Source organism: Propithecus coquereli, unplaced genomic scaffold (genome assembly GCF_000956105.1).
Source record: "Propithecus coquereli isolate 6110/MARCELLA unplaced genomic scaffold, Pcoq_1.0 Scaffold347, whole genome shotgun sequence".
Classification (NCBI taxonomy): Eukaryota; Metazoa; Chordata; class Mammalia; order Primates; family Indriidae; genus Propithecus; species Propithecus coquereli.
In genome coordinates this window covers 966,307-977,646 of record NW_012149141.1, presented here as the reverse complement: position 1 = coordinate 977,646, position 11,340 = coordinate 966,307, and the positions used below count along the sequence as shown (strand labels likewise).

General features: G+C 44.9%; 1 protein-coding gene across 1 annotated transcript in view; it reads left to right on the top strand.

Moving 5' to 3' along the window:
* Positions 1-626: 626 nt before the first annotated feature.
* SUCLG2 (succinate-CoA ligase, GDP-forming, beta subunit) overlaps positions 627-11,340 on the top strand; it is a 280,046-nt gene continuing 269,332 nt past the window's right edge. The window contains exon 1 of the mRNA XM_012651079.1: positions 627-736. Within this exon, the coding sequence (XP_012506533.1) occupies positions 653-736 (84 nt within the window). The 5' untranslated portion in view covers positions 627-652. The remainder of the gene's footprint in view (positions 737-11,340) is intronic.

The window sequence follows — 11,340 nt, the reverse complement described above, 5'->3', positions numbered from 1 at the left end:
GCTGGTGGGGGGAGGGGGGATGAGCCTTAAAATTTTATTTTAGTTCACAGCTCTTATTATGATTACTGGACTTATAATCTGTCAACAGTCTTGCACTGATCTTAAGTTAAGGATAAAACAAACCAAGAACAATTCACTAAGGGCGACATAGAGTCTTTCCCGAACTCGCCAGACCGCCTGACCCCCCGGACGCAAGTGGCTCCCTTCCCGTCTCGTCTCGTTGTTCCTTCAAGTCTCAGCTCAAACACCACCTCCCTAGACAGGCCTTTGTGACCCCAGGGTTAGACCAGTGGTCTCTTGTTTTTGTTGTGTGGCGTCAGCTCCGTCAGCCAGTCCTTCCAGCAGGCTACAGTGACGAATATTCATTCGCTTTGCTGTCGGTCCCTCGGGACACTTTAAGCCCCAAGACCGCGGGGCTCCGGCTCAGTCTTCGCTCACAACTCGGGCACTACCACCGGGCCTCCGCTCAACGCGACTCGGGGCCCGAGGGCTTGGCCGCCCAGGAAGCACAGCGTCCCGGGTGACCCAGGACGGGCAGGGCGCAGGGGCACGTGTGGACCCGCCTCCTCCTCCTCCTCCGGCCGCTCCCGCCCCTCCTCCTCCGCCCCCTGTCGGCTCGCTCCGACTCCCCAGCTCGGGTTTCCTGGTTAAGATGGCGTCCCCCGTGGCAGCGCACGCCGGGAAACTTCTGCGAGACCTGGCGCTCAGGCCCTCGTTCCTGGCGGCGCGGTCCCAGGTGAGCGCGGCCCGGGCAGCGGCGCCCGTTTCCCGGGCTCCCCCAGCCTCCCGCTCCTCTCCTGGCCCCCGTGCGCGGCCGCTTGGGCGCCCCACCGCAGAGGGGGACGCCCGGTGCTGCGCCCGGGGCGCAAGAGAGATCCCCGCACCCCCCTCTCGGGTGTGAGGCGCGGGGCCGAGCGGGGACGGCAGCGCAGGGCGCCCAGAGTGCCCAGAGTGTAAACGACTCAGCTCCCAGGAGTCGCTGCCGTCGGTCCCCCCTACTCATGGTACAGGCGCCTGGCACTGTACCAGGCACTGGATGCAAGTTTAAGAAAAGTTTCTCGGACCCGGTTTTGGCGTCCTGAGGTCGCATTGTCAGTTTTGCCAGTTCTGCCTTTGAAACGACTAACCCAGGGCACTTTTTTTTGGCCACGTGATAAACATGCCTAGAAACCCAGTCCAGCCCAGGGAGTATTAGCGAGGGAACTTTCTGCAGGCTGCCTGTTTTTGCAGCCTTTAAGGCGCCTGAGTGGGTGAAATGCAACAAGCAGGGAGACACAAATGGGAACCGCTCTCCCTCCTCCTTACAACGAAAAATCGGTTCTCTCTCTAAAACGTGTCACACCATTGGCCCTGTCCATGCCCTCCTTTTTCATGGAGAATAAAATGGAAGAGGGCCAGTGCTGGATGTTGAATAGTTATGGGAACTTGGCCTCCAGTAGATTTGACCTTCTGCAGACTGCAAGCTTCACAGTAGTTAGAAGGCATTTGGGGATGTGTTATTGAGTTTGGTAATGACTTGGAGTTATCCCTAAACAACTGGACTTCTTAGGCCCCGTAGATGATCTCTCTTGTTTTAAAGAAAGGACAGTCTGGGGCTCAGCCACAGCAGAGTAATGACCTTGCCTATTTCCCCATTTTTAATTGATGACAGGCAAATTATCACTCAGGCAATTTTAACCAGGATATGCATAGTATAGTTTTTTAGAAAATTAAAAAAAATAGCTACTAATGATTTTTCGAGTTACTCTAAATTTTGGTTAATTATGGCATCCGTGAGAGTTTTTTTTCCTCTCCTTTCATTTCCTGACTTCCCATTTCTCTGTTGTTAATGTAAATTTAAAAGGTGTTAATACTTATTACTGTAATATCCTTAGTAGGCACTTGACAGTATGGCCAGGTAGCAAAAGGAATGGCAGCTTTGTCTAATTAAAGATCACTAATAACTGTTGTAATAGAGTAAGAAGAATACCTCCAGGTGATCAAGTCCTATTCATTATTTAAGAGCTACAAAAAAAGCAAGAACTAGGGTGCTAACTAGGAGTGTATACTTGAATTGATGAGAAATATGGGGCCCGTGGCAGTGAAAACTCCAGGAAAGAAAATAGTTGTACAGAGAAACCTAAAGTGCAGAGTGCTTATCTGAAGTATGTTAAGGCTTCTTGTCTAATCACGAAATAGGAGCCTGAACATAACACTCAAGAAAATCTGGTTTGGGGTAGATACCCATGGTTTGGCAAGAAGACTAGGTAAAAATATGTGTTGGACCTCACTCCATCTGGTTGCTGTGATTTACATACTTGTGTATGATTTGCTATGTGAATACAAGACTTAGAAGATGAGAATAATTTTTTAAAAGATAGGAATCATAGACATTGTCCAAGAACCGGAAATGGACATTAGCAAGCATCTAATCCAACCAGCTCATTTCACAGGTAGGGAAATTGAGGCCTAAAGAAATTCAATGACTTATTCAAGGTAACAGTGGGAGTTTGTGGCAGAGCAGTTTCCAGAGTAAAGGTGTAAGTTCCCATTACACCAGGCCTGGTGAGTGTAGGTTTCTGTCTGAAAATATATTATGTCAGCATACAAATTAATCTGCATACCAGTAGTAACTATATAACATCCAAGTCACTTGCACTGTGGATACATTTTTTTTTCTTTTTGAACATCTTAGAGTTGGCAATGAAAATAGGTGAGTATTGCTCATGACTTGTAAGAAATTCTATTTTCAAGTCCTTGGGTGTTTCTTAGTATCTGCTTCATGTGAGTCTGCATTGATACTGTGCCTACCTAGCCCATGGTAGACATTACAATTGACCATGGCCCACTTTTTCCACCAAACTTAAGAAACCTCACCAAGTGTCTCAGAAGTCTGTTGCTACTCTTGGCCCAGACCTACTTTATACCAGGCCTTGTGAAAAACCGTTGGGTGTACTGAAATAAAAGACCCAGTTTCTGCTTTGAGAAGCAACTTTGGCTGGTCTCACAGAACTACCCATAGAATGACACTGTATCTACCCCCTCCCTGTGGTTAAATTTAACATTTGACACATATTACTGATGCTTAATGTTACTGAGGTTTTCTTTTTTTTTTTATTACCTCTGCTCTTCGCTTCACTCTTTTGACTTTTGATTGATGTTATATCCTTAAAGGGGCCCCTTTAGCCATTTCTTATTTTTACACATATATTTTTTTATTCAGCCCATGCCATCTGGAAGGACTGTTCCAGACCCTGGGATTTGAGATAGTGAATGAGGCAGGCAGAGTTCTTGGTCATGCGATACTTTATTTTAATTGAGTAGGGGGCGGTGAGACTATATATAGGCAATAATGATGATTTCAGCCAGTGACAAATGCTATGAAGAAAATCAAACAGGGTCATGGGTGGGATAGAGAATGAATATCTTAGCAGAAAGGTGGGATGATCAGAGAAAACCTATTTGACTTTTTTTTTTGGTTTGGTTTAATTTTTTTAATTGAAATATAACACACTGAAAAATGTGTAATTATAAATGAGCAGCTTGATGAATTATCATAAACTGAGCATGCACTGAGGTAACCACATACAGATCAAGAAACTAATCATTCCACAGCCACCCAGAGGCTCTCTGGTGTTCTTTCCTATCACTGCTTCCACCCTGCAAAGGGTAACCAGTCCCCTGACTTATAATACCATACACTGGCTTTCTTCCTTTTGGCCCTTTATGTAAATAGATTATACAGTATGCACACACATACTCAACAGTATGTTTATGAGATCCTGAAGGTGACTTTTTGACATGGGAGCTGAGATGTGAGTGATGAAAAGCAGGCAGCCAAGTGAGACTTGAGGAAAAAGTATATGAGGCAGAGTGGAGAGCAAGTGCAAAGGCCCTGAGGTGGGAATGAGTTGGGCATATCTAGGCAGTTAAAGAGGGAGAAAGTGGTAGTAGACAAGGTCTAAGAGGTAGAAAGGGGCCAAATCATGTGGAGGCCTAGACCTACAGGGGCTGGTAAGGAGTTTTTAAGGGCTCAGAGTGGTTAAGTGACTTGCCCCAGATTATACAGCTAGTAAAAAGCAGCTAGATCTGAATCCCAGTCATGGCTGCCTAAGCCCAGGCATGTAATCACTGTACTGAATGTACTCCCTATTGTAAATCTAGGCTCTGCCAGCTTTGAAACTTTTAAGGGAGTGGTGTTCAGTGAACTTAGCACTCCAGGAAAAGCCTAGCCATTGGTCAGATTCTTTCCCATATCTTGGCAGACAGGGGCCACGATGCTGTGTCCAAATAGCCAAGTGAGCAGGGTACTGTGGTACTTGGTGACATAACACAGCAAGGCTACAGCCATGTTGGGCACAGACAAGCCCGTGCTGTCAGTCTAAGAGAAAATCTTGGCTGAGAGCACTGAGTTTGAAAGGATTATTAGTAACTCTGTGCACACTATTGTTGCTTTTCGGGATATTTCCACTCTCATGTTTGGGTGAAATTCATGGAGCTGTCCTGGTGTAAGAGGAGCATTGCCTCTCAGGCCCCCAACTTTAAAGTCATTGTGTGGTTTTCTGTGAAGCTCAGAGCTGCTGTCCAGGAATTTAGAGAGGAATGTGTATTGTCAAAGGAAACTGCTTATACGCTTGCCCCTGCTGTTGTATACTTCAGAAAGAATGGCTCTGCCTTAATTTTCTGCTCTTTCCGGAAGTGGGAGGAGAAAGATGGATGTGTGGCTTTTAGAAGTAAAGGACTCAAGGTTATGTGCAAGTTCTTATCAGCTAAATGAGGCTATGGAGGCTGCATTGGAAGTTGTGTCTTACCTATATCTGCCTTTTTGTCTAGGAGAATAAATATCTCACTTTTTTTCTTTTTCTTTTTTTTAAGTGAAGTACAGCTGCAATTTCTGCTGGTAGAAAAGGGAGTCCCTCTCAAATACTTTAGATATTAAACTATTGACCTTCTGTGTGGAGAAGACCTTTAAGTGATAGCTTGTGTCCCAAATTGGTTTTGTTTACTGTAAATGAAGCATTTCTTTTATGGGTGAGTGATTGAGTACACAGACCCACAGTAGTGAGAACTTTGCTGCCTTTGCATCCTGGCCCAGTTCTGCAGGCACAAAACCCAGAAAGTCACTGAAATATGGTGTATTGGGGGAGGAGAAGAAATTATGTAAGTAACCTCTGATCATTTGTCCTTCAACTCCCTGTACTGCACAATCTGGAATTGTCACTTGATGCATCGCTTTCTCTTACTTGATGGAAAAGTTTCGCCTGAAGTACTTGAGGTATTTGTACCTGTATGAACAAATGATAAAATCAATATATTAATGAAATTTGGGAATTAATACTGGGAGTTCGGCTGGTGAAGAAGGTAGGGGTGGTGGAGGAGGCATTCCAGGTGAATGGACTGCATGCAGAGGCTGAGGAGAGAGACCAGGAGGAGGTTAGTTGTTGGGAGCAATGTAGTATGGAGGACAGAGAGACAGTGGTAACAGAAGTTGAGGGATGATGGCACTCTTTTAGGCAGCCAAGGAAGGCTGCAAAAAGCCCAGAACGCTGCAGGGAATAATATAACTCCATAAATGAAAATCAGGCAAATACCATTTATTTAGCAAATATTTTCTGAATGCTTACTGTATACCCAATGCTCGATTCCCCAAAGGCACAGAACATGTTGGTTTAGTTCTTCACTGTAGAGCCAGTGCTTAAGAGAATGTAGGGCAGATAGTAGAAGCACTGGATCAACATGGTTGAGTGAATGCACAGAGAAAGCAGATCCATAGTCCTACCCTCAAGGGACTTACAGTCTCGTGGCAAAAATTGGCCTGTAAAGCAATAGATATACTACAACATAGCGGGTGCTGCAGTTGAGCTGTGTTCTTAGCCTTCCAGACACCACGCTTGATCCTACCTTGGCCACTTGCTGTTCCCTGTGTCTGAAGCACTATTCCGCCATCTCTGCCTGATCTCTCCCTTCATTCAGCTTTCTTATTCAGTGTTAATTTCTTCAGACTGGCCTTTCCTTGTTTTACCTAACTCCCCCTCTGTCCAGGGATTCGTCACTACCCTGTATCTGTTCTCTTGTGCTTTATAACACTGGACTCTACCTGGTGTTGTTTGTTTATTGTGTCTTCCTCTCTCTGCCACAAATGCGAGACTGTCAGCTCCATGAGGGCAAAGATTTTTCCTTGTGTGCTGCTGTTTCCCCAGCTGGCCTGACTTGGTGTTCAATAGGCATTTGTAGTCTAAATGAATGAGTGGGGTGCACAGAGAAGGAAGAGGCAGGTAAGGAATAGGAGAATTTGAGGGGTGATGTGGCTAATTTAGACTAGTGAGAGAGGAAGGAGGATCTGTAGAAAGTGTAGTGAAAGGGCTTTCAGAGTAATGGGTTGCTCATTGAGCACGTATTATGTGATGGACTCTGTACCAAGGAATCTCTGCACATTATTTCTTTAACCCTTGCAGCATTACTGCAAGGAGATTGTACTGTCTCCATGTTTCATAAGCTATCAGAAGCAGAGAGGTTGCATAGTCACTTGCTTAAAATCACAGGGCCAAAGAATCACTTGCCTCATGCCAATAAAAACCACTGATGCTGTTAAATCATTAAGCTGTATTGCCGAAGGCTCCCATTTAAACTGAACCATCCAGTTAAACTGATCGCTTACCTTCCCCCATCTCTTTGCCCTTGAGTGACAGCTGCCTGTGGTCATTTGGATTCCTGCTAACGTGGCGTACTAATCAGTGGGCACAGTTACCCTCTCTGGGCTTTTCTCCAACTCCCCATTTCTTTAACTGTGGGATCTGGGAAACAGAGGAGCAGAGGGCTAACTAAGGACATGAGTTCTGGGTTCAAATTCAACAGAATTCAAAATCTGGATCCTTCATGTTCTTGCTCTGCAACCTGGAGCAAATTGTGACTGAGCCTCAACGTGATGTTCTTTGAAAAGGGGATAGTTCTCATAGATGGTTACAAAGATTAAATAAGATGATTCGTGAGATATTTGGCATTATGCCTAGATGGTGGGCTTACAGTGATTATTTGTCTTGCTGTGAATTCGAAGCTAAATTTACTTGCCTTTTTTTTAAGGCTTTATTGAGCTAGAATGATTTTCCTTTCCCAGATTTAATAAGCATTTATCGTGTGCTGCCATCTCAGGGTGAGTTGCTGGCTTGGTGTGTCCACACATTTTATTTCACTTAATCCTTGCAACAGCCATGTGAGACAGGAGTGATAATCTCCATGTCACATCTAGGGAACTTGAGGCCGAGAGAGCTGAAGGTGTGCCTTCTGGGCTGGGTTATCTTCAGGATCCCACAGCTGGGAGGAAGGTCTGGCGTGGCCCAAGGTGGCAGTGAGGAGCATCACACCGGGAGCTCAATCACACCATCCTGGTTGTGCTCATTTCAGAAAGTTGGCACATCTGTGTTGACTTACTAGCGATGGCTTCTGGACCTCATGTGCGTCAGGTTCGAGGCGCAAGAACACCTGAAGAATAGACCGTAGCCACAACATGTACCAAAGGCCAATGGGGACTTCCCTTCTCTGTTTGCCTAGCACAAAGCACTACCCTCAAGGTTTCGGGAATGCTGGAGAAATTGTGAAATTTCATTGCCTCTGCAGAGTGGGCTTTGAGGGATGGTAATGGAGGATGGAGTTTCCTGGTATTCTGAGTTTAGACTTTGATCAGTGCGCTGAGAATGTGATCCGCTTTCACCCTTTCCAGAAATGATCCCAAAAGAATAGCACTTAAACAGTAGCCATGAAAGCACAGATTTCTAGCATGTATTCTAAAATGTATTTTAAAATTGGAGGGATTGGGCATAACATATGAATTCATATTGGAGACATGGCAATGCACAAGGACCAGGTCTGTGTAAGTTTGGGTCCTGTGGTGGGAGTTGGGGGTCTGGTGTCCCCTTTCTTACCCCTGTCCTTTTCTCCCCTCCCTGGCTCCATTTCCATTTCTGGGCCGTCTTAGTTCCAGGGATGTGACTTGAGGGCACTGAGGACGTTCAGGAGGGCTGCCTTGTAGAGTTTGAGGTGAGAGATGAGGTTGAGGCATCAGCAGGGACAAAATTCTGATCCTTCTGAGCCTGGTGATGGAGTTCAGCTTGTTCTTGAGGGTAATGGGAGCCATGGAAGGGTTTTGAACAGTGAGGTGGCAAGTGCAGTTTGATGTCTTGGGGTACTCTTCCTTGGTTAGTGTGGAGAGGGCTGGAGGAATGCAAGAATGCTGATTATTTGGGAGACTTTTGCACTGATTCAGTGCTGTGAGTAATTATGCCAGGAAAATAGGTATACGCCAGGACTGAATCGAACTGCCTGGGTTTAAATGTTGTCTTCAACACTCCATAGCTTGGTGATTTTGTGACAATCACATATTTCATTATAAGATGCATTTTTTTTTTTTCTTTTTCACATTTCAACATCTCTGAACGCTGAATGTGTTTTTATACTTGTGTTATAGATTGATTGGTTGGCTGGTTCCCCGCACCCACCCCAGACATAAAATATATAAAGTGGGAGAAGAAGAGGGTTTGGACCAAAATTAGGGTGGCTACATACTTTATTCTCCAAACTGGGACACTTTTGAGAGTGAACGTGAGCACTGTGGATAATTACACTGGGATGATAGGACTGTCCGCAGAAAACTAGTTGTGTAGTTATGTTAACTAAAATGGACCAACTTGTGGCAATGGGGATGGGAGAGAAAGGTTGAAGTTATTAAAGAAATAGACCAGACAGTTCCCATGATTTTGCTGCTGGGTTCCCATTGCTGGCCTCTTCCATCCTCGGCCCTATAGCAAAAGAGTGATAAAAGCCTGTTTACTGTCCCTGAGCAGAGAGGGTGTGAGGAGCCCCTCTAGGTGTAAAATACCTCTGCTTATTTTTGCTTATGGAACCATGTCCTCTGTCCCTATGTCCAGGTGTTCTGTGGACATGTTGTTAGGGCCTCAGAAAAAGAACAGGAGTATAAAAGAAGAGAAATAGAAAGACCCATAAATGTGCCAGGCACATTATTACAAAGCACAGTGAAGAGCTTCCCCAGGCCCCCAGCCTACCTCGCCTGACTTTAACAACATTCTAGGCCCTATTGGAACCAGGCAGTCTGGCTTAGTTATTTGCTTCTCTGCTGTCAGTCTTGTACGGAGGGTGCGGTTGCCTACTAAGGTCTTTGGTTGAAGGAAAGAGACCTAGTTGGACTTATCTCAAGGGAAAAAAAGATTTATTGAAAGGGAAATTTTCAAGAACTCAAAACTAATCTTCCTTTGTGTTGGCTTCTCTGTGCTTTTCTTCTTTCTGTTAACTGGTTACTTACTTATGGTAACATCTCTCATAGCGTTTACTTGCACTGGAATTAGGCTGTCTATTCCCATACCCACTCCAGCCTCTTTTCCCCCAACACATCATCCAGCTTCTGTTATCTCCCAGAATTTTATAGTTCTAATAACAAGAAAATCTCACAAGTATGTCTCATCCTTGTGCACGTAGTTTCGGGTCATGCACCAGGGGAAAGATTGTCTGGTTTCAGGTAAGTTATCTACCTGCATCCTGTGATAAGCTGGGCGAGGTGGGAGCTCTGTGGACAGGAGCAGACCATGCCCCCCTCCCACCCAACCCTGGGTGCAGTGTTGATGGAGTGGCCTGATCCATTTGGGCACAATTTCATTTTCTGCCTTCACGAGCTACTGCCAACCTACCTGTCTTCTTTTCTCCACATGTACATGTTCGTGGTTGCTTTGTTTCCTTTTCACTCTCCCCAAATTTCTGAAGATTCTCTTACTGTTCACCACAGAGTTCAAGATGATGGTGATGTGCCTCATTTTAGACTGTTTTCTTATGATCCCAGTAAAACAGAACTCTGAGGAGAGAATTATTAAGTGGGTAAATGGGGTATCATGGGAATACATCTCATCCGTCCACATAGTCAATGAGTGTTTCCAAAACCAGTGTAGACAACAGGCTTCATACAGGCCTGAAGTACTTCCTGAGCTTTGCGTGCATAACTCAGTGTCTCTTGGTTCTCCTCTTTATGCTTCCCAAGGAGGAGGATTTGTTGGGGTCCATTTACTACTACTCAGTAAGGAGCTCCGCTTGCTGGGTAGGGCTTCCTTCACATCTGCAGAGGCTCCCTCGGGTTGCCTTGTTGGCAATTAGCTGGGACTGAGGTGGAAGGGTCCATTTCACTCACACCATTAGTAGGAAAAGCATATATTTTATCTTTAAAACTGGGATACATTTGAGAGTAAAAGGGAGCACAGTTAATACTCCTGCCAGGGTCATAGGCATAAACCAGAACTGGAATCAGACTGTCTGGGTTCAAATCTTGCTTTCAGTGATTTGTTATTTTATGAAAATTACTTGTATGCTTTAGCGTAAGAAACACTTTCACATTTCAACATCTCTGAAATGCAGTTGTCTTTACACTTGTGCCATAGATTGTTTGGCAGATTTTTTTCCCCCATTGGTACATAAAAATGGTATATCGCACAATTATTGCTGACTTCAATTCGATAAAAGTTGGTGATTTCCCTGTGCCTCAACTTCCTCATCTGCAAAATGGGAAGAGTTATGTTGTTGTACAACTCCCAGAGTTGTACTGAGGATTAAATGAGCTCATGCGTGTAGTCTTAGCACTGTGCTCCAAGTGATCAATACATGCCAGTTGTTGGTTTTGGTATTATTATCACTAAATTAGATGTCATGGGAGCGTTATTTTCATAAAAAGCCTCCTTTGATGTTTTCCCTGGCTTCCCCCAAATCCCCTCAACCTTAGGACTCACAAGGGAAATTAAGACCAAAGTGAGGTCAGGTGCGGTGGCTCATGCCTATAATCTCAGCACTTTGGGAGGCCGAGGCAGGAGGATCACTTGAGCCCAGGAATTTGAGGTTGTAGTGAGCTATGACAACACCACTGCACTCTAGCCTGGGCAACAGAGTGGGACCCTGTCTCCAAAACGAACAAACAAACAAAAAGAAACAACAATAACAAAAAACCCCCAAAAGCAGTGACGTAAGCCCAGAATAGGGAATTAGAAGAGTCAAAATGGGAAAATGACTTGGAAAAAGAGAGAGTGGCTCCCCTGTCATGCCTTGCGTGTGCTCAGAAGTGGAGGAATCAATTAACATCAATTGAGAAAAGGACTTTCTTGCACGCACAGCATTGATTGGAAGTAGAGATCCGAATTTTAGCTTTACTAGAAAGTGTTAAGGTTTTCTTCTCTTCACATTTTTATAAGGAACCGTCTTTATCCTTTACTTCTGCTTGTGCCCTCCTGCCTGCTGTTGAGATGCTACCTTACAGCACCTGGACTTTGCAGAACTTATTTGGGTTAACTTACCTTTGAAAGGAAGGGTGGAAACCAC